The sequence below is a fragment of the Melanaphis sacchari genome, unplaced genomic scaffold, assembly GCF_002803265.2.
Source record: "Melanaphis sacchari strain LSU unplaced genomic scaffold, SCAv2.0 Contig4_pilon_pilon, whole genome shotgun sequence".
Taxonomy (NCBI): domain Eukaryota; kingdom Metazoa; phylum Arthropoda; class Insecta; order Hemiptera; family Aphididae; genus Melanaphis; species Melanaphis sacchari.
Window position 1 is genome coordinate 4,125,835 of NW_020271335.1, and position 25,424 is coordinate 4,151,258.

The following is a 25,424-nucleotide window of genomic DNA, read 5'->3' on the forward strand; positions in this document are numbered from 1 at the left end:
TATACTATTACATAGGTTTACAATAATTTAATATACTGTACTGTCTTTATTTTACTTTGCATTAAATAACAGTGTACCTACGATAAAACGTTTCATTATAAATAAAGAGCGGATTTTTAGATTCTTAAAAGCTTAAAATATGATGCTAATATGTTCTAAAAAAATCCTAAAATTTTCTCTAAATATTCCTTAAACTTGTAAATATGCATATAATATGATTTGTTTTTTTTCCAAAATAATTCAATAAAAACAATAAATAACTTATGTACTATTCCTTTTTGGTAACATATAAAATATTTAATTATAAAAAATAAAAAACAGTTCATAGGTATATGAATATTTTAAGCTTTTGTTAATTTTCGGCATTTTAAAAAATAAAAATGAATATTACAAATTTAACTAAAGACGAAACATTAAAGTTAAAATAATAAACAATATAAAAGTAAAAATAAAATAGATTTATTATTAGAAATCATTCTTATCACGTTATTATAGGACCGTAAGTACAATCATGGATTAAGAGTAACAGAATGACCAATATTATCAATTTGATTACAAACAAGTAGATAATTGAATGATTTTTAATTTTATCATTCTTATATAAAATAATTTTTTTTCCTAGAAAAAATTGTTGCTAGAAAATATCACAAATTGATAAATTAATTTATGATTTTTTATGAACAATAATAGAATATATTCTAAAATATGAAAAATAGGCTAAATATTCTCTTAAGTCCATAATATGCTTTAATATGCTAAATAATTTTTTTCCTACGAACTCTGTGATGGATAAATCGTCCACATTTTTCACTCTCATAAAGCTGCATAAAACCAATAAAAATATGTAAAAACCTAAAAATCCGCTCTCTAATTATAAATAATGTACCTACAGCCTCGGACAACTAACAATAATAATAAATATATTGCCAATAAAAAGGACATTATTTCATACGTAGGTACTTTTTTATTAAAATATGATATGTTAAGACTTCTGAGAGCTTTTACTTAAGGAACAATATTATTAGTGAAGTCAAACAGTTATTATTATTATTATTATTATTATTATGGATAATCTGTGTTCACCAATAAGACTGCTATTCGAATGCTATAGAACAGCGGAAGTTACCACCGTCATCGTACTTGGACTGGATCGTATTGGAACGAACATTTCGACAGCTAGAAAGCAATAACCAGTTGATCGATGACGATGAGCAACCGCGGATGACGATTAACAGTTAGCCAGCTGAGAACGCTTGTCTAAAGGGAATAATCAAAGTGAATACTTAAGAGTGGCTGAAGCTGAAATCCTTCCAAAACTCTTAAATAGTAATATGGACAAATTTCGAATATCTATAGAAATATATAAAAATAACAAAAAAATTTTGAATATCACCAATGAAAATCTAACACTTAATAAAGCCAGTTACTAAATTAAAACAAAAACTTTTCTTTTTTTTTTAATAAATAAATAATGCTGCACAATAATAATTAAATTATGTTCTATAAAAATACATTTTTGGATAAGTATCTAATTAGTTTTTATTACCTTTTATAAGTATTTAAAGGTGAACGAAGTAGTGGACCAATATTTTGCGGAGTACCCCTGTATACCGTACTTTTTCGATCATTAAAAAATTTAATTTTTTTTTTCGAACTTAAAATATTTTTAAATTTTAACACTTCGGAATATGAATCTAAACATATATATGTTATTAAAGAAATAAATGTTAAAAAACGACGATAAAAATTGTAAACATAAATATTTTTTTTAAATAATATATTAAATATATTAAGAAATATTTTTTCGAAATAATGAATGTACTACAGTATATCGGTAATAAAAACCTAATCACAAAAGTCATTCGTTTGTTTAGGGTCCATAGGCGGCACTCAATATCTTATAGGATTTATTTTAAAATATATTTTATGAAAATAAAAATACTTAATATTTAGATACGACTATTTCTATCCACTCGTCCATTTGGGACACATGGTTTGTATACAATTTTTTCAACTTTTCCAATGCTAAGGTCCTATCACGTAAGGTCAACGTATCAGCCATCGAGTTGATATGTGTCCGTTCACAGTCAAAAAACTCCCGGACTCTTTTCAAATAGTTCTGAATAGAATCCGCGATTCGTCGCCACTTTTCGTCGGTCACCTGATTACTGTAGTTTAAAATCTGCATGCTCTCATCTTTTAACGCCGTAAAATCTTTTTGTAATTGTTTGTATTCCTTGCATATCTTTACTTCGTACTTTTTTTTGGTTTCGATCTCCTTCAAAAAACAAAACAAAAATCATAAAAATGTCATATGATGTGTAAGTTTTTTATTTCTTGTGAATTAGTTTTGAAATAGTTTTATAATAAGTTATAATATGGATAACTTTTTAAATTTTTAATTAAAATATAGTATTACAGGTCTGGGCAATTATATAAGGTTTGTGATTCCTAATTAATAACAATAACTCTAGAATCTAGAATGTATAATTATATCTTAAGGTATTAGTTAATGAGCTAAAATAAAATTATAAGAAATATCTTATTGGTTAGTTTATTTAAAAAATACAAAAATTGTCATTGCTGGTGAATTACTCAATACCCCATATTTTCCGAGTATTATTAATAATAATTCCAAAAAATAAGTATCATCTACTACCTATATCAAAAAAAATTTTAATTTTTACATTATAGATTAAATAATACGGTGCAAACGAATTGCGTCCCAAGATCCCTTTTTCATTTGAATTGCGCCCCAATAATAATTAACAACTATACTTATTTCGTCCGATGTAAATACATTATTTTCATTACTATTTAATACAGACTTAAGACTCAATGACAACATTAAATAAATATTATGAATATTATACTACTTAAGATAAGTTAAAAATATTGTTTTTTATCATTCCGTAATTATATACATCAAAAATATTGTTTTCGTCGTTAAATATAAAAGTAAAAGAATAAAAAAAAAATAGTAAAAATATAAGTTATAATGTGCACGTTATATATATACTCGTATGTTATTAAACAAATTATTTACGGCTCGGAAAAAATTTGAACAATACAGTTTTGACAAAATCAAAACGAAAAAAACGTGTAGTTATTTCGTTCAAGTCGTATATAATCATTTCTTTTCTTAATAATTATTGTTTTTAACATATTATTTCACGTCTTATTTACTTTATTAAACTACTATTGTAAATTTTTATACAAGTATATTGTTGTACATTTTTAAGTATATCAATACAATTGTTAAAATTTGAATGAGCAGAATAAAACATACCATTAAATTTTAATGGAAAGCTTCACAGCTATTAATTTTTGTCTGTGTAATTGAATCTAGTAGTTTTTAAATATTATTGGGACGAAATTAGTATAGGAATATAGAAAACCCGGGATGTAATTAGTAGGTCACAACTCACAAATCACAATTTTTTTTATCAGGGACACAATTATTCGTATGCAGCCAAATAATATTGTATTAGACCGAGTACCTAATGATAAAAAAAAAAGAATGCGGTCTAAGTGGGTTGGTAATTTTTCAACATGCATTTTTGACACAGTGAATGATGTATTTTAAAGCATCCTGCAGTCTAGCAATCTACATAATATTGTATATTTATAATTTTATTTTTTACATACTATAAAATCTTAAAACAATACCGCGAAAACATTAATAATCTATGAAAAACAAACATTTTAACAGTAGTCAGAGATAGAGTTACATATTGAATATGGTTTTTATGATTCTATTTTCATAAGCCAAAAAAATCCATTTTGGGCTAATAGCTATTTTTCATTATTGTGTTTTATGTTTGATTAGATATAACAGAATTTTGTATAGTAAAATGATAGTATCAATGTTTAATAATATAACTATCATAGCCTCCAGATAAACCTAAATTATTATTGAGAGATAAATTAAAAATTACAATGTTTGTTACAGTATAAATTCAGCTTTCAGTCCCTATATATATTTATTAAATCGTTAAAAATAATAATAATATAATTTCCTGTGTCCAGCAAGAATTTTTTTTAATGGAGAGTAGTTAATAATAATGTTAAAATTAACGACTTATTATAATTATATAGGAAGCCTTAATTGGGATTCTTTATAACTCATAAGTGTAGTAATATAAAATTAAAACTGTCCTGAAACCTTCGAATAAACTAAAACTTAAATATGTTCAAGGAATCGTTTTTTACATTTTTCTAAAATTTTGTGAAGATTTCAGCTTCAGCCACTCTTACGTACTCACTTTAATCGTTCGCTTCAGACAAGCGTTCTCAGTTGAATAACTGTTGATCATCATCCGCGGTTGCTCATCGCCATCGGTCAACTGGTTATTGTTTTCTAGCTGTTGGAATCTTCGTTCTAATACGGTTCGGTCCAAGTATGTAGGCGGTGGTAACTTTCGCTGTTCTGCAGCATTCGAAAAAAAATGTTTGTCTCTTGCACATTTAAATAGTGACCACGCCGATTGGTCGTCCGTCGAGTCTGTCTGCTTTAGAGAATGCATTTTGTAGTTTAGAACATTTATTATAAAATTTGTACGTGTAAAAACAAATTTAAATCTGAAAGATAATGTTGCATTAGAATCAAAATAGAGTTGATCACGTAGCAACCGTGAGATATTGTTATAGTAATCAAAACCTAAAATCACCGAAATTTGCAACTATAATATAGTTGTCTGCCACTTTTTCTTTAACAATCGTATTATTCTATTATTTATAGTTTATTCACTTAATGCGATTATATAAACATTTACAATACTTATTTATTATCTTAATTTTGATTTATATTGTATTCTATATTTAAATATATAAAATTAATTTTAACAATGTATACTCTATTACTATTATAAATTATTATTACTTGTTACAAATTTAAAGATTAATCCCACCGCAATATCATCATTAAAATTTTACAGACATACTAAATTAAATTAGAATGTAAAACACAATTTTTAAAATTTAATTGAAAAAATTATATATTCCTTGTATGAGATACAAAGTTTTTTTCATTTTTAGACACCTTGGATAAATTATTTAAGATCGTTTTGTTAAAAAGGCTTTCGATTATTTTGGAACTTTGAAAGTGTAATATTCGAATTAAAAAACTATAAATATTAGTTATCAATTTAAAAATAAAAATGTAGGAACACTTTCCGTTTTAAGAATTAGTTCATTCGTAAAATCACGTGACAGAAATTAGAGACGATGGAACTGTTTATACATATTTTATTAATTATTCAAAAAACTTGATAAAAATTTTAATTAAAACTACTTGAACTAAATAGCAAAATAAAATTATTTAAATAGAATTAAGTCATAACAAAACTGAAAACAGTATTAACTAAATATTTTAAAATATTTTTTTATTTAAAAAAAAAATATTATTTACACGTGGCTTTTTAAAAATGGTATACCTAGTATTCTAATAGATTTATTTCATCGGGTTTGACCTCCAAGTCGTTGATTTTAGCTGTTTAGCTGTTTTTAGAATAATTTTCCATCTTAAATAGTTAAATAACTATAGAACAATAAATAATAATTTTGTTTAAATTTTATAATAATGTATTTTCTTTTTTTTTAGTTAATAAATTCATGATAAGTTATCAATAAAATGCTACGAATTTAAAATTTAAAAATATTTATGAATAGCAAAGTAGATTTTGTTTGTATTTTAGAAAAATCGAAATTAAAAATTGTCAACATGATTTTTTTTATAATCAGAAAATGAATGAAGTATACGTTTGGTATAGCTTTTGTTGAAACATTAAATCATAACAAACATTTATATTCATTTCATAGTTCTATTGCAAAACAGTGAATAAGCTGACGTAATTATTATCCATGAATTTTTGTTGACAAATATTAATGTCAAATTTTCAATTTATAATAATAACTTCTATAAGTATCACATTGTGTATTGTCAGTAGAAAGATAAGTATAATTCATTAACATTATGGTTTATTATAAGGTGGGAGTCGTATGCTGATCTCTTCTACGAAGGTTGCGATCACCAGTGGTGGATCCAGCCCGTGATATCGGGGAGATGGGGCGAATATTAAAAATAACCTTTATACTACATAAATTATTTAAAATTTGTTATGATTTTTTTTTTTTTGCTAAATATTTTTTCTTAAATAAAACACAGTTTATGGGGGGGGGGGCACTCTGACCCCACTGCTTAATCCTCGCCTGACGATCGCAGAATAGGTTCCCAACTTAATTGAATACTTATCTATCTATACACACAATTAATATCGATATAATATGGTTTTACTAGGACTATTATTACATTCTTATATTTAGGGAAAAGTGGAGTTGAGTTTGGTGAATTTTCCTGCATGTTATATTAAGCTGGTGCAATGGAAAAGGATTACCTACGTGTTTTTCAAAACGTTTTTTAGTGCGCATATTGACTGTACATATTAATAACATACAATACAACACTCTCTATGTAATATATCACAATATGAAAATCTCGTGCAAATCATATAACTCATATAAGTCCATTATTGCTTCGGAACGAACGTTCATAATAAGTTATAACTTATAACAATAATATAATAATAAATACAATGGCAACGCTAATAGTGCGTGTCATCCCAAACCCGACGTGTCCGGACCGATCACAACACACATCGACGCAGACGAAAGATCTCATTGATAAGCAGTATTGCAACAGAAGAGGAAGAAGCGTAGTATAAAATATATATATATTATATATATATAATTATACAATAATAATTGCATTTTCTGAGATCGCCAGAAACGGTAGAAACAATAAACGCGGCCCGCACCGTTCGCGGACCAACAACCGACAGCAACCCCAAACTATGGCCAATTTCATTGTCGCATAGGTAAGAAACAATATAATAGGAAAAAAGAAAAGAAAAACGTAATCGAATTTCGAAGGACACGGTACATAATACATGTACACAGACCTCTTATATTTAGATGCACGCCGTACATCGTGTTTACGATATTTATTCCGTTGGTGCAATGCACATGTATATATAGGTACACAACACCAGAGTAAATTAAATTATTGTTTTTATTTTCGAGTCTCTGTATGCGCATAACACAATACGACAAGGATTTGTTATTTGTAGCGTGCGTCATGTGGAATATTGACTCGTCGTGAATTGCCTGAGGAGATTGTAATAGAGAGACATGAAATAATACTATATTTTGTATGTATAAAATATGAGGTGAGTATTGTACACCACAGCAAGTCGTACCCGTGCAATAATAATATTTTTTGATAATATCGCCAGTGTTGATGGACATTTGCGGTTTCCCGCGATCGCGATTGGACGTCACCCAACGACATTTTGAAATTGGAGAGGTTTTGCGCCGTTATGACATAGGTAACCTTATTATATTTCTATCCATTTTTTCATCCCATAACGAATACCTTTATATTGATATTTACATATCTCTGAAAGTCAGAACTACTGTTGAGCTAAAAAGGTTTCGTATTTGTTTTATTTGTCGTATACTCAGAAGATTGCCAAAAAGTAAATTTATGTTCGTCGTTATAATGTTTACCGTAGTTTCTTATGATTAAATCAATAATATTATATCATCGATGGTGAGTACACCTAAAATAAATAGGAAGTTGATAAGTTGGGTAGAATACATAAACTCATGAGTATAACATATTAATATGTTATTTGTGTCAAAAATCGCAGATAAAAATAAAAGGTATTTGAGATTAAAATAAGTGTTTGTCAATTGCGTCAAACTTTATTGAAAATATTAGTATGTCATTAAATTATTTAATTTTATTTAACCCAAATAATTAGTAATTATTTGTTATAAAATCAACAAATCGAAAAAATTCTTAACCTTTTATTTTTATTTAAAATAAAAATAATTGAGTAAAACTAACTTTTGCCATAAACATATTTTGTATAGAACAAATTTTAAATACACTTATAATATCATTAATATCCTATTATAAAATATGTAAATCAAGAATACATTCAATACTTATGCGTTTTCGTAATAATATTTTCGTGGCACAAATAATTGTTGTAAACCTATAATTTTTGATAAATTCACCGGTGTAAAATCAAGTACAGTTTATAATATTAACGGTGTTACCTTTTTTCATAATACGGGATTTTGTGCATCAATTTTTTTATTTTTCCAATGTTGCCAAATTCTATGAATTTCACAGTTGTTAAATAAATCTAGTAAAAACAATATTAAATGTAGAACAGTTTTTTCGTCATGTTCATCTTCTAACACATGTATAGTAGTAATGTTAACTCAAGGTTGATTGAGAATAAAAAAATATATATCTTCTATCTCAAGATATATTTTTCTACTGAAAAATAATTATTCAGTAAAATAAAATTCATCGGTTAAGTTTGAGGTGCAACTAAATTGCCTATCTACTACGCCGTTTTATGTTACTTGGGTGTATTTCGAAAATATTATTATTAATTGTCGCACTTATATGGAAATGTTATGCAAAATAAAATCTGTTCAACTATTGACATAAAAAAATATATATTTCATACATTGGTTAGTGCAAAATTAGTTATATAATATAACCTTTGATAAATAATACAAAAATATTTATATTATTTTTTTTAGTATTTCATTTAATACATTTTATAATTATATAATTTACTTTTCCACACTAAATTCACCAAACTACTACCCTGCAATAGTTTTGCTGCGCTGTTGATACGGACGAGTAAATAAAATACTATAATATAGTTAGTACACAAGCCGTATATTCATGTAAAATATATACGCGTATTTATAGTTACTCTGACTTGAGTTTCCCATTATCGACAATTTCCTCTAAACACAAGATGTTACAAATAATATTACTGTACACGTTTACAAAACGTGTAGATCATTGCTACAATAATATGACAATTATTTCGATTTACGATGAATATTAATTGATGTCGAGAACATGATGTATATTAGTCATGAACAAATCACCTTACTCAACAAAAAACGATCTAGATATGTTTAAAGACGATTTTTACCACGAAATTATACCACGGTTTATAACGACTGAGATGAAAACAAATAAATCGCTTCTGTAGACACGAAAACCTGTTAAATGAGGTTTTACGAGTAATATTGGTACATTTTATACAACTCTGCTAAATTTATGTGTGCTAATAGTACATGTCGTTGAACGTGAATTATCGTCGTGAAAGATGTTTTTATTGCGTAATAACTTTTATTCGGAAATTCTTCAATATACAAAATATTGCAGTATAATAGCGTAATGGTTAGTAAAACAATATGTTATAATAATTATACACCAATATTATTACAGTCAAAAACCTATTATCATGTACCGAAGTGAAGACAGTAAAGATTTTAATATAGAATAATATAATTTTTATTTTAAGAACGAAGCGCCACGCGGTGAAATGCGCATGCCATTTAATATAAGTTATCGCTACATTACGTCTCATCGACCGAGAACTTGTGGTTTGTTCAATTTTATTATAAACGTGATTTATGAGCGTGAACTGGCTAAATGTGTTAAATTAAAAAAAAAATAAGCAAATTGATTCTAACATCCGCTATGTAAACATATAAGAGATCGAATCAAGCTTATTACGAATCATCTCAGAAACAGTAAAAAACATTTTAATAATAACGAAATAAATGATTATTTTAATGATGACGCATAAACGCTTTAAATGTATTAGTGATGTAAATGAGTATAGTAGATGATGACTGGTGAGTAAATTCTCCCTTCTTAGATTTTAGCAATGATGTTTACTATGATTTTATAGATAATTAAATTTATTATCTAAGTGTTAAAACCGTATTGATAATAATTATATTTATATTGTAATCGATGTTTCCACTATTATAAGTATTGTAAATTGTTAGCTGTTTTGTTGAATTTATAACTTAATGGATAAGATTTAAGATCTAAGATGGATGAAAAGATATTCACAGGTTTGGCTTTTTTAAATATACATTGAGATATTGAAATGGAAATTCAAACAATCAAAAACTAATTCATAAATAAAAAATACCGTTCACGAGTAGCTGTTATGTAACAATAGAGAATTAAAGTTACTTTATTCTCAAATTTGGTGGTTCCTACTATTACGTTAAAAATTAATTAAATTTCATGATAAAGTGTTTAGTTAAAGATGATCTTTCAATTGAAAATTTATTATTTAATTTTTGTCTAGAACTAAATACAATTCTCATAATCTAGTCCTAATGAACTGTTTGTAAAAATCATAATGTAGCTTGACGATTTGTTTCAGTTTTAGTAATAATAAGTAACAATACTACTCTTGAGTACAACATATTTTTAAAACCACATTTTTTTTTTTTAAATTACTTAGTTTATTAAGATTCACTCTTGAAAACTCATTGGAATTTTATCATAGTTCAGTTTATATATTTAATAGCTCTCGTATTTAGTATGGATTCTCTATTTTCAATAAAAATATTCGTGAACACAATACATTAAATATGTATATATTTACTAGGAAAGTTAAATTTTGTATGTAACCATCACTCTCTAAATTTAATGATGTATAAGATGACTCGAAAATAGTGCTCGTCTATTTTACGGAAATTTTAAAATCGTTTCAGATACGATTTTGGAGCCAGCTAAAATAATTTCCAAACAGTAAAATCACTAATTTATCCATAAGTTTACGCATACTACATATTATCTGTTAATATTTTCAATTTTTGTAATGTAATTTAAAAGTATAGTATAATAATATATGTAGGTATATTATAAGTATTAGATAACCCATGTCGGCTTCTCACGAGACAGTTTTTATGTGACTGCTAATTCAATATAGACACATTTTAAATATTGTTTAAAATAATTCAGATAAAAATAAAACTCGTTAACCATTAAATTCCATTGATTAATATACAATATAAGCACCAATTAATATCTATGTTGTCGTGGATGGAGATAAATGTATAATATGATTCTATTATTTCTACTAACATTAATTATTTGTACATACAAAATATATATATATGTGTAAAGTACTTATATTAATATATTTTTTTTTTTGACGCAAACATTTCAATTTTCTATTTTTTACGAACATTTTCCAACATTAATTATTTTTAAATAAATCTCTTGAACCCCTATAAATTTAGAATATAATTATTTAGATTGGGTTCATGTAATGTTTTTTTTTTTTTTTTGAAATATCTATTAGTTTTATTTGTGTTTAGTTGTTAAATTGTGATTTCAATATAAAACGAAAAACAAATACGTAAAAATCTTTAGCGAGATTTTGCATTTTTCACATAACACTAACAATTACGTTTGATAATAAAATCTGTGTATAACGAATGCGATATTATATTGTAATAATTTCGTTGTTAGCTTTTTTATACGAAATTCCAATATACCCACTCAAAAAAAAAAAAACACACACATACAATGATATATAAAACATTTGTCAAAATAGCAGCTTATCTGGAATTTGATATTTTTATCCGCGATAAATTAATTATGCAAATCATGTAATTTTTTGCATATTATGAATTTCTGTCACTGTCTACTGTTGAAATGTTTATGTTTTTCATAGATAGTTAATATTTTCGCCGTGTTTTTGCTGACGTTTTATAGTATAAAATAATTTGTTAATGTATGTAGGTTGCTTGACTAAAACCCCTTGAATACAACATTCATTGAGTAATAATATACGTGGTAACACTGCAGTATGCACCATTTAAACTGAATTATTTTGTATAGTACATAAAATACTTAGCATTAATTGTATTATAATATATTGAACAAACTAATATTATTTTTATTAATATTGTTGGTAACGATGATCTTCCAGAATGAAAATTGTATATGATACTATATTACTATGGCATTCGATTTAGGGTGCTCAAACCGTAATTATTTGAATAATACGTGTAATCAGTAAATTCATTAAGAAATATATTTTTATATTTTTAAACAATTTAACCATTAGAATATTTACACAATATAACTTTAATTAATTTAATACTGCCAAGCAATATAATTTTAATTATGAAAATTATTATTACTTTTCACAAAATTAACATTTTGATATTATATAATATTGTTCAGATCTGGAACTGTCTGTTTTGATTAAAAAATAAAATGTTTTCTATGCCTAAAAACTATTAAAAAAATAATCACATAAACATATTAGAAATTCAATATTATAGAAAATTATGCTAATACATCACAAAACATTTTATGATTTTTTTAAATTTTTTTTTTTTTTTTATTTTTTTTTTTTTTTTTAAGGTGATTAAATCAATGTCATGCAGATGACTACTGTAGTATGAATTACGAAGTGCAGATCAGTACGTCAGTATAAACAGTTTGACACAGAGTATATCACGTCAAGGGACGAGAAGATGCGGATGTTGAACGATGATCGGCAGATCAACGATTTTTACAGTTAACTATAGCAAGTCGACTCAATAGCGCTCATATAGATTTTACGACTTGAAACATTTTACGTCTCCCGTTGAACGCATAGATAAAGTCGGTCATCGAAATTTAGGAACCAAATTAATGTTAGTATACGTACAGTAAATTTCAGGTAAATTTATCATGTTTTCGAGAGACATGTAAATACTGCATATATATATAAGTTTTAATGACTATTAGTTGCCTCCTAAAATATACGATTGCCTCCCATCCTTATCGTAAATAAAAAGGTTAATTTACACTAGTTGCCTCCCGAAGTCAAAAAGGTCAATAATTTTTATACGAATTGCCTCCCGACGTACCCTAAATTTTATCGTAATCGAAAAGGGTCTGTACTAGTTGCCTCCCAACAAACATCAAATTTAATAGCTATTGAGTCTACGAGAATTCAAACCACATTTCCTCCGATATCAGCTTGATAATCTCCATTCTCAGCAATTTAAATACTATTTGAAAAGTTTGCAATTCATCAAAACTAAAAACAAATAAATTCACAAAATATAATATTTTATTAAGTGCTTTAATTACGACCAAAGGTTAAATGTAATATTGAATAATTTCTTATTAGTCTGAAATTCAAATACACAGTCATACAGAGTGATTCACCAAATATGCTCACTCCCATTATCCAATAATTAATCTATTCAAATTCTTTTTTTTTTGAGTTTTAAATTTACTTTATTTTAATTATTTAAAATATATTAATTTACAATATGTACAAAATAAATACAATACATACAATGATTAAAAGTGAATTAGGAAAAAGTCAGAAGACTTAGGTGAGTAAATCATCCAGAGGTGATATCTCAATAAATATATTTAAAAACCATATTTTCAAATACTTTTTTCTAATTTTATTGTATATATTATTAATCAGTGCTCTGTAACAATATAATTTTTTTTTTCAAATGAGAACCAACATTTTTTTTTTCGATTACTATGAATCAATAAGCAGAAAATTTTGATATATGTAAATCGATATTCAAATATATAGTTCTAAATTATTAAAAACTATTTACTGAAAATAAAAAATCCTTTAAAGTGGATAAATTCATAATTAAAAAAAAAAAAAATAAAAAAAAAATAGGATAAACATGCTTGGCGAATCACTCTGTGTATTTTGTAATGTAATAATATTTAGATTTTGTTACCATTAGTAAAATTAATTTGGACATTATAGTATGTTTCTATATTATGCTTTTTGGCTAAATACTCGTAGTTGTTAGTACAAGAAACCTATAAACATCTAAATAAAAATAGTAATTATGATACACATAATATAATATAGACCAAAATATTTATTATTTATATCATATACAATTTAGATACTTACAGAAATGTTATAAATTATTTATATTTAAAGGTTATAAAAATTTTATTATAATTAAATTGCCCATTATTTATAAACAAGGCGATGAAGTGAAGAGTATTTGTTTTTATCGAGTTCATAAAATTACTTATGACGTGATAAACCATATTTAGTCACGTAATCATTAAAAGTAATCTTTAAAAAAAAAAAAAATAGCCAATTATGTGTAGATAAGTCAAACTTAGTCAAAGTGGTTTAGCGAAAGTATATTATGTGTAATCAACTTCTAAACGTTTTGTGTTTGTCTCTCACGAATTAGATTTTTATAATTGTTACTTGAATATTTTATCATAAAATACCTATAAGAGTTTAAATTAATAGCGCAACACATGCATATTAAAACATATTATTATACGACGCGTTGAAGTTTGATTTTGTCCTCGAGACTTAACAATAATATTGTACATAAATATTATTATAAGTGCTAGCTATTAGAAGGAAATATCCTTGATGCAAAGTCCTCGAATTATGACAGTCACGAAATGTAACATTATTTCTAATTTAAGTATTCAACCAAAATAATATCGTATTGTATAGTATTGTACCTAAGTTATGAAAATATAACAAGTAACAACTTACTGTAACAACCTATTCGTGTTCGTATTACGTTATCAGTTTTCAAAATCATGAATTTTATTTGCTCAGCATTTTAAGCATAAATACAGCCAAAATGATATCTAACTATAGGCGACCGACCAGACCGTATGTTCATATTATTATTATTCACAATTGGGTCGTTGAACTTCACAATAATATTACGCTTAAACACTAGCCACTGTACGGTTAATAATGATCATATTATATTAATAATGTGACAAAATATAAAAATGTTACAAATAAATGACGCTAAATACTAGTAATTTATAAAATGCTCATATGTATATTACACGCATAAAAATATAAAATACTATTATTGTAATAATAATTACGCATTAGTGCATTATTATCTATACTCGCGCGTTGTCGATTAAATATAATACGTGCACGAACGAAGTATCACTTTAATACCGCGTAAATATTACATTAATGCAATAGTCTATATAATTTTTTAATGAGTCAATAGGTATAAAACACACAATTAATTTCATATTCATGCGACACAGAATAATACACAAATGTTTACAAGATACGTGTGATCTCATAAATAAATTAAATTCCGTAGGTTTTATTGATTATGTCGATTTATTCTATTCGGCGGAAAAAAATCAACATTTTCGTGCATTATATTATTAAACAACCAAATAGTTTTCAATATTTTAAATTATGGTAATTTATACCATATAAAATAGCGTTTCGAGATATTGTTATAGAATAATTATTATTTAAATAGTATAATAAATTTAATTATTTTATTATGTTAAAGCACCCAACACAAGACGGGAAAAGGCGGTGGTTGATATTTTTTTCGTACACGGCTTGACATTTTGAAAGTACTGTAGATGGTAAGATGAAAAAAATTAATAAAATAAAGAACATATACGATTAAGTGGATAATACGTATCAGACTGCTTTGTTCGTAAAAATGTTTAAGGTGTTTAACGCAAAATGCTATATTGATACTCCGCGTATATTTTTTTAACCTTGTTTTACGTATATATACTGCCATACCTGGTGGTTTTTTTTTTGACGAAGAACACCAATTGTTTTAAAAGTTATAAATGTATTATTTTTTAAAAATTTCTTCTGCGTAATTTTAGTAAGCAAATAACATTTTTTAGGTGTGATTCTTATGCACGCGTGAGTGCGTGACATGTCTAAAGATGCGCGGCCGTTTTGAATTTTGGCCGCGCGGTCTGATATTGATTCCTATGTACGCGTCAGAAAATACGCGGCTAAAATAATTAGGCACGTACACGCAGTTGTATCAAGTTCTCTGTTTAGTTAAGTTGTACTTGTATATTCATAAGTGTATTTTTTTAAATATTATTATTATTATGTCCTTAACAAAAAAAAAAAAAATGTACTATTTTTTTATTTGTATCATTTTTAATTATTTTTTTTAGGTTTACCTTGTAATATGTTGGTACATTAAACTTTATAATATAACTCTATGTAATGCCATCTAACATTGGATTTTGAAATTTAAAATACTCCAAATAATATTTTGCTTCGGAATATAAAACTAAAAATGTATTTTATCATTCAAAAAAAATACGAAATTTCAAAAATGTTGATGATTGAAAATAACAATAACATTTAAAAATATCGTTTTTTAACAACCAAAAATTTGTAAAAATCTTTTCAAAAATATTCATGGGATTTGGAAAATTGAGTGTGTTCTTTGATAAAATAATCATCTTGTTTATTATATCATTTATATCATACACGATACACGATACGCAAACCGTTTTAAACGTTGTCTTTGATGATTCATTAATTCACAATCATTTTTATCTCCGGATATTACGTCATTGTCTTCAAAAGAATTATTGATGAGTTTTTCGATATTTTCTATCTCTTGTCTCAAACGGGTTTACTCTTCTACTTCTACCGTACTAATGGTATGGGCTATAAGTATACCTACCATTAAAATATTATTAGCCCTATTCTACTATATTAAATAAACGTGTTACAACAAAAGTATCGAAAAAAAACCACGAACCGAGTTGTCAGCAACCGCAATGTCAAAAAACCGGGCAAGACGTTCCGCTGTATCGTAATAATTTGATTTATGGTAGGTTTCAAGTGTTTCACAGTATCGAGTAGGTAGATTGTATTGTAGCCTAAAGGTCACTGTAATGAATATTGTACTTAATTTAAATTCTATATGATAAATCATCGATTCTGAACGGAGACGATGTTCATTTTATTTTTAAGAATATTTTATAGTTTACTTACATTATTATTCGCAGTTTATTTCCAATAATTAAGGCAGATAAACTTATTTTACCAAGAACATTGCATAATTTTATATAATTTGTAGTTATTATAATATTATATTATCATTTAATATGTATATATTTATTATTTATATATAATATATATATATACTGTTATTAAATTCTAAGAATTTATTATAAACTTTCATGTTAATTATAAATGAATGACCACCACTAAATCAGAACGGTATGAGTGCGTTATATAAATAGCTTACAATTAATCTGAATATATTGAATATATTTATTTTTTTTGTGTATTTATAATAAAATAATAATAAGTATACGTAGTAAATAAGTTTGAAGTCTACAATTAATATTATTTTTTAGTTAAATAAAAACTTCGTCGAAATTTGAACACCAAAAACAAAAGAAATTATGTCTTTGTTTTTTTTTTTTGATATTTTTAAATGCTAAACGATCAACATATAGGGACCTTGTAAAGTGTTTTAGATATTTTAAACCAAGAAATTTTAACATTTATAGTGAATTAAATTCAAAAAATATGAGTTTTAAATATCTATAAGTATCTTAAAATTAATTAAAATAGTAAACGGTAATATTTAAGTTACATTGTAGATTTATTATAAATATCAGTAAATAAGCAATATCCATTATCTGTTTTTGTGTTATGTAATATGTTTAGTTTATACTTTAAAACTGCCACTGAGAGAAAAGTCAAGGGTTAAATTATACTAATGTAGTTTTATTTTTTTAATTAGGTATCTAACTAATTCCTTTTATACTAGTGTTGTTACTATGAATTAATTATATACATTTTCCCTTTGAAAAATCAAAATTATACGAAGCAGCAAGAAATACATATCTCTAGGGTTATCCTAATAAAAATAAGCTTTTTCAAAAAAAAAAATTACGATTATAATGTACTCAAGTCCATGAGTATGCAAGCATAGTTTTGAAATTTGTAAGACAATCTTTCCTTCATAAAATTAAAAATACATGTAAATGTCTAGCAATAGGTTCTTTTAGACCTCTAATGAATTTTAAAATTAACTTATTTAAATTTTTTGTTTTGTGAATATAAAATTTATCATTTTCTTAAACATACATGCAAACCTAGTTTATAAATTATAAGCTAAATTATAACTTATAAGCCAAGTTATAAATTCAGCTAAAACTCATCCTCCCCCCAAAAATAAAAATAAAAATCACATAAAATACAAACAAATCATACCATTAGTACAGGACATAGAACATTGCGTCTATTTTGTAGAATGCTACTGTTTGACGCTACAGGGAAAACGAACCTTATTAACGTTTATATTTTACACAGCACGTTAGCATAAACTAATATATAAAATTTACACATCTACATCACGCAATATAGTTATAACTCATAAGCATAGAATATGATAATCTTATAATTTACATCTTAGTCCGTAGATCGTAGTTATAAACTATACTAATAATTTAATTCCTAAAGATTCGCTATTTATGTCTTTGGTTCTGTCCCAGAAATTCAGAGAAATGTATAATTATTTATAAGATAACATCCCCTCCCATTGAAAATTCCAAGGAATGTCACTGTAAAACTGATTAATAGGAATAATTAAATTCAAAAGTCAGTCATTTATCGTATATTATAATGTAACTATAAATTACGAGTATCTATATAAAAAGTATATTAAATTAAAAAAATAGTAGGTAAAGAAGTAGTTAATATAATCTAAAATTATTGACATTATTAAATAATAAGAAATATTATTTACACATAGTTTATTAAACGTGGTATTTGCACATGTGCTTTAATTTCAGGGGATTCCTACAATATTTTTGGAACCTTTTTGTAAAGAATCTATAATATCTATTAATAAGGAAATTATAATTTTTATTTATGATTTGTACTTTTGTATAACACATTAACACCTAGCTGTAAAAGCATAATAAGTTTTTCCACGTAAATTTAAAGTATTTTAGAAAAGAATAGTGCCCTTGCTCTGAAATTTCAATTGTAGGACCCAATTACAAAATATTAGGGTGGTCATCCACGCCCGGATTTCACTCCCTCTCCATCATGTGCACACCTATGACTGTTGTACTGTGTCTATTTTATGATATCAGAACCAAGTTAACGTGTGTAAAATTACGATTGTAGTTTTTTTTTGAAAAACAATTTGCTAGTTTTAATGAATGTAAAACAATACATTATTACATAATAAATTTGTTTAGATTTTTTTTTTTAACCTTTATTAAAATATTAAATTATACCTAGAACATATTATTGATTATATAGTTATAGTATTCTATGTAGGTACAACAACTTACACTATTATTAATTATACATTTTTACATATAGATATCAATATCATATTTTCGATTTTAGACTCTGAAAAATTAATCCTACGTATCACTTTGTGTGTTAACGGTTGTGGAATGAATAAAATTGAATAATTGTATAATTAAGGCGGAAATCAACCATCATATTGAGCTTATCTTTCCCGTCATTATAGAATAATTTCCTGAGTAAATTGAATATCTATCTACATACGCAGTTAATTTAGACATCATATGATTTTTCAAAGTAGTGAATAACAGGGAACGCGTGCAGGTTACCACCTAGGTATATTATATTATGTTAATCTTATAATCTGTACAAAAAAAAAATCATTGTAAAACAATAGGCGCTTTAAAATCTCATGAGAAAAAACAATGTACTATTATTTAAAAATATGACGTTTTTATTATTAGTATGATATAATACCTATAATTGCAATCTTATCAGTCATCGGTTCGTTTTTTAATAGCTTTTAATCGTTTATACATTTGTATTAATGTCGCAAGTACTATGATACAATATTTTTATCATAATATCTATACATATATATATATATATATATCTGTATAAAATACTATTGGATTTATGCTAAATACAATAATATGCTCAATTTCGCGTAGTGTGGTTTATTACATTTCTCAGTTTCTCACCAAACTTTAATGCAATGGGTTTTTAAAATATTCTTAAAATAATATATAATAATTTATAGCAAAAAACTTTCAAGTAGATTTTTTAATTTCAGACGTCGTTTATGCCTAACTTTTTATTCTTATTTACGATATTTAATGATATACAATTTAAACAAGGAATAATGTATATATAGACTGAACACTTTATTCAAAATTGTTTAAAGTTAGATCCCTCTATAGAAAAATTACAAGTTAAATCTAATTTAATTAATTATTATTTATTATTATCGCGTACAATTGATTAGAAATGTTAAAAAAAAATTATAATTTTCAGTTGCATCAAGAAATTTTCCATCAATAATTAACATATTATAATATGTAATGCTAACAAAATATCCTATGAAGTTTTTTTTAAACATATACCTACACATAAAGATGGGTTGCGTGCATTAAATTTATCTCAATAGGGTCTTGGATGAATAAAAAAAATAAAATATACATAAGAAATCTGTTTATAAATCGATGAAGCTTGAAGTACTATAAGAGTATACAAAATATTCTAAATTTATATTGCCCGTATTAACAGTGTATTTTTTATTTGTATACTTTAAACATTTGGTTGTACCTACTCACATAATATTAAATTTAATTTGCGTAAAATTAAAGTATTAATGGTATCTATTTAATCATGAATTATAAATAATTTATGATGATCAGCAGAGGTTTTACTTAGATTGGTTCTAAGAAATGATGTAAAATCTAAAAACAGATTTTCGCATTTAATGTATTTTTACAGTGATTACAGTTTACAATAGTCAATAACTGTTTTACAATGAAGTCGTGTAATAAATAATTCGTTTTCGAAAGTTAATCATAAATAATTATGATTTCAAACTCTTTTTTATTTAACATTTTATTGCATATGTAATTTTGAATTGTCAAATGATATATTCACCAAAATTATGTAGATATTTAATACCATTCTATGTTTAAACTAGAATTTAAACACAGTTTACGGGTCACTTCTATACGCTTATTGAATTATTGACGTGTTTTTTTTTTTATGTTTCCAAACCAATTTTCTTTTGTGAATTATTTTGAATACACTTAATTTGGTTTTTATATTTTGAGCATATACCGTTCATACACAGATTCCCAGCAGTTGGGTGTAACTGAAACATTGATGTCGATCGTTGATCGACTACTTGTTTATGAGTTTATGATCCGTATGTCCGCATTGTTAAACAATATTGATAAACAACCGTTTCATTATTAATATTATTATTGTCCAATAATTCCACTATAGCGCAATTCATTACATAACTTTCGTGATTTTTGTTTAATTTAACTAAATAAAGTAGCTTACATTTTGTTTTGTAGCTTCATGCTTTAAAAACAAATATTTACCAACTCATCACAAACTTCTCATAATAATGTTTTGAAATTTTTTTTGATAATAATCAAACAATGTTTCTATCTGTCTGTATTGTAGGTCTACAAATCGATATGTTAAAAGTTAAAACTGTTATTCCTTGAAACATCAGAATAATTAGAATTAGAATTTTTCTCAAATCGTTAAAAATTAATTGTGAATCCAATGGGCAATGAGTTTATAATTATTTACTTGTTAAGTTATATAATTATGTTAGTAAATTTACATATAATAAATAGAAAATATAATTGATTTTGTTGCGATTGACTAGTGTCATCGCGTGTTACTACAGCAGATACAGGTATGAATAATTGATTTTTGTTTTGCTTAAAATTTAAATTGATTTTCTGTAGGTTTTTAAATATAGATATAGTATTGATGGTGTAGTAAGATGATAAAATTTGTTGTCTATTTAGTTTAAAGAAGTGTAAACAGTCTGACGGTCTACAGCTAAAATAAAATAACATAAATATTATAGATTCATATATTAATGATGCAATCTTGGTAATTTGGGTTTACTAAAATAACATAACATAAAAATAAATAGTGATATTAATTTAATTTTAGTAATAAATTATAATATCCAATATTTTAACGAATAATATTATTTTTAACTTAATATATTATAAAATTGTAGTAATTAAGTAACATTCATACATATTATATAAATTATGTATGACTGTATAGCTGTAAATACCAAATTAAATTATTATTATTATTATTATTATTATTATAAAATATAAATAAATGAAATTGTGAGTACATTTTAACTTTGTACTACTAAGCTATATATTATTATCTATTATATAGACATATAGTAGATAGATGATTAATCCAAAGATGAAAATTGGACCGAAAATCCGAGTTATTAAAATTAACTTGCAGGTCGTCGGGTTGTTAATCACTGTTCCGAGGCTTTATTAAAATGTGGAAAAACGTTAGACCCGCAAACCAAGTTTTCGACATCTCACGATATCGTAAATGCAGCCTTCCTACCTATAACTTACAAGTACAATATACTGTCGAACTGTGTAGTGACTGCATGCCACACAGAGTTTTTGTAGGCTCTGGATAGTGTGTAATATTATGTGGATCGTGTTTCGCGTCTGGGTCGGGTGCAGGTGGGGAGTGGAGATTCGATCGTGTAATTTATTCGATTAGTGTCGGTATTATTATTATTATTATTATTATTATTGTTATAATATTTTCGGTAAGACTACCTGCCCATACCTGTCGTGACTCCTACCTGCCCGTACTTGTCGGCCGGGCGGACACGCCGTCGCTGCGTCGTCGTCGGCGAGGTTCGTGTCTCGCCGCCGGACGCCGAACCGAAATCATCTGCTTGCCCGGCCGGTACCGCCGCCGCCGCCGCAGCTGCACGCGCCACGCACCGCTAACGGCAGCAGTAGTGTAGACCGGTCGTTGTCGTTGTTGTCGTTGTTGCAGTATTAGTGTGGAACGTGCGGTCGTATCGAGTGCCGGTTTCTTGTCTGCGTGTCTGTCCGTTGCCAAATAACGAAAAACGAACCCTTAAAATATTGTTTGATTATTAACGTGATTTGCGGTAATTCTGGTCGTCTGTCGCGTGGAAACCGAGCCGGCCGGGCCTGGGTAGTATTCAATCGATAACGCCGTTTTTAATCCCACAACAGTGCGGCGTCGGCCATGTGTTTGACGCCGTTGCGCGATTCATAGTGTTGACGGAGGTCGTTCATCCCCTCGCACGATCTAAATAATAATTAATAATTAAATATTTAATTTAACCGTCTCGTAGTTACGCTGTAGTTTAATACCGTATTAACCGTTTTCGTTTTCCGCGGATCGCAGTAGCAACCGGACATCCGGAAGCTGAAATGGACCGCAGCCTTTGGTCGTTCGTAGTCGTCCTGTGCCTGGCGCAGGCGGCTATCGCCAGCACGCCTTCTTCGTGCTACCGGACTTCCAATTACTTCCGAACGCATTTCAACGACACCAGATATGTGTTAGAACAACCAGCTACATCAAGTAAGTGTTCAGGTTCTTCATACTGGATTTCGTATAGGAAATATTATGCACCCTACGATGTATACATCGGTTAAGTAGTCCGTGAGAGCCGAGTCCAATAATTAAGGGGTAGTTTGAGAATCTGATGAAGATTTCATCCAAGAAAAAAATTAGTACAGGGGCACCTGTGTCCCTCCCCTGATCGGTGATAATTTCCCATTCTACTGTATACTATTTACGTACACCATCCCAGGCACGTGTTTGTTAATATCGATTCGTCATCCGTCGCGGAATAAAATTAACTCTTTTGATGCTGCCAAATGTGCTGTCGAATAGGATAAGGGAGGTTATGTGTACGCTGGCAATATTTTTAAAGGGTGACAGTATATTGCGTATTTCCGGCCCCTCCATATATCCAGGCGAGCGAGCAACGAGCGTGCGTGCGTATGCTTGTTTTTCCTTTCTCTCCCTCTTTTTGCAGCGTTCTGTATTTTCGGACGTTTGCACCACCAACTTCTAAATCGATTCGATCGATAACTCAACCACTAGAACATTTTGGACGCGCGTTGATGTTCACTTTTTTCATATGTTTAATAAATAATAATAATGTACGATTCACATAACTATGTGAGTATAGATAACAATAATGTTATAATAACGCGTCCTTGCTATGAATGCTTGATATTACGCGTTGCTGTGATTCATATCAGTTTCGCAGACAATTTTCGAAAGGTCAACTCAATATCAAGTATTAATATCATGTTTTCGTAGGTGTAATAATATGACGTCGGATCACGTGTGTAAACTTGTTTTGATGCATTTATGTACAAAGCAATTTGCCGATTAAACTCTAATGGATTCACTGATAGTTTTGCTTAGAATTTATCATTCGCCAGTCAACCCTAGATTTGTTACCTACCTTTCGTAATTAGTTTTTAAAATATTCAATTTAATAAATAAATGAATTTCTAGTTGATGAATATCGTCTAAGGGAGGTCGATTTATAGATCGATAGAATTGAATTAGAAATTATCAAAATCTCACATGGTCATTTTTAAAAAATGAAGTTTTTGGCCTTTTAAAATTGTTACTTTATAAAAGTTTCAAAATACATAGAGAAGCGTTATACAATATTAAATCTTATTATGTATCTGAAAATAATTTACTAGTTTAATAATTATAAACATGATTATAATACGTATTCAATTTAATGGCAATTATTTATCCATTCATGAAGATATTGTCAAAAACAAATTATCTTAAAATTGTCGCTTTATTACATTTTTTACTTTAATTTTAAAATAACCATTGATAGTAATACATTTTATTATTTTCCAAATAAACCTTTAAGTATTTTATTTATAAAGTAAGGCCTTAAAATCTTTAACTTTACTAGATATTTGTAGGTTATTTTTCATAAATTTTGCACTGATTTAAATGCCTGTTTTTAAAATTTATGCTTAGGTATGTATTATTATATATTTTATAGAGTGTAGACAGTCTGCTTTATAATTTATTTAATGGCAAAATGTATAAATGACTAAATCAAGAAAATTTGACAAATTGTATTATTTTAAAATATTAATACAATATGGTTAATTTGCAGTTAACTTAAAAGGATATCAGATAATTAATCGTTTTCTTGCGTACCGCATACCAAATTTACGTTAGCAGAACAAACTTTGCATTGTTAGCTTTAATATTTGAGTTAATTGATATATTTTCAAACTTGAAGTTAAGAATATTAAATGTGATCGTACATTGGATATTCTATGATATACTTCAATTTTTAGTTTAGTATAAGAATTTCGTAACTATAATATTTTGTATTAGTACTCAAAATTCGCCTAAAAATTGAAATTTAGCAAAAAAGCCAACGTACAAACATAGGTAATGTTTTTAAATTTTAAATTTGATAATAAATTAATTTAAATATTTAAATTAACAGCATAAGGTTGGTTCTGCTGAACGCTAATTAAATGTGAATCAGAAAGAGAAAAAAATGCGTTGAAATTCTTTTAATACCTATTTTCCATTATAATTTATAAGGCAGATATATAATGGTTATTACTGTTATTAGTAAACATTTAAAATTTTTCAAAGCATACTGTATACGTCATTTAAATGTATTTGTAATTTACGCATAATACATATAGGTATAGGTAGGTATATTTTAAATAAAGTGTCAACCGACAACAGTTGCGATACTACATTTATGATGATAGTTCTTACAATAAAGCGACTACATATTGGAATTTAATAATTAATTATAGAGACGGAATCGATTTGTTATATACAAAACAATCCATGTTTAGGTATATGGAATCAACGTGAATAGATTCAGCTAGTATAATCCGCTTATAA

The 25,424-nt window shown here is 26.7% G+C and overlaps 2 protein-coding genes across 4 annotated transcripts in view; one reads left to right on the forward strand and one right to left on the reverse strand.

Moving 5' to 3' along the window:
• Positions 1-1,785: 1,785 nt before the first annotated feature.
• LOC112599099 lies at positions 1,786-18,049 on the reverse strand. Of its 3 annotated transcripts, none has more exons than XM_025345839.1 (3): positions 17,916-18,049; positions 4,266-4,508; positions 1,786-2,278 (listed from the first exon to the last, which is right to left on the reverse strand). In XM_025345839.1, exons 1-3 carry the CDS (start codon positions 17,916-17,918, stop codon positions 1,943-1,945), a joined length of 582 nt encoding a protein of 193 aa, XP_025201624.1. In that variant the 5' UTR covers positions 17,919-18,049; the 3' UTR covers positions 1,786-1,942. The 3 variants fall into 3 exon arrangements, with proteins under 3 accessions (XP_025201624.1, XP_025201623.1, XP_025201622.1); XM_025345838.1 differs by having other exon boundaries at positions 4,266-4,511; XM_025345837.1 differs by lacking the exon at positions 17,916-18,049 and having other exon boundaries at positions 4,266-4,549.
• A 4,881-nt stretch (positions 18,050-22,930) lies between these two features.
• LOC112598684 (glypican-6-like) overlaps positions 22,931-25,424 on the forward strand; it is a 54,026-nt gene continuing 51,532 nt past the window's right edge. Inside the window, exon 1 of the mRNA XM_025345219.1 lies at positions 22,931-23,081. Coding sequence (XP_025201004.1) covers positions 22,931-23,081 — 151 coding nt within the window. The remainder of the gene's footprint in view (positions 23,082-25,424) is intronic.

Coding starts and splice junctions, on each gene's coding strand:
- LOC112599099 (XM_025345837.1), bottom strand. CDS start 4,526: ATGCATTCTCTAAAGCAGACAGACTCGACGGACGACCAATCGGCGTGG. Junction 2,279..4,265: donor GTCTGAAGCGAACGATTAAA/GTGAGTACGTAA, acceptor TGTTTTTTGAAG/GAGATCGAAACCAAAAAAAA.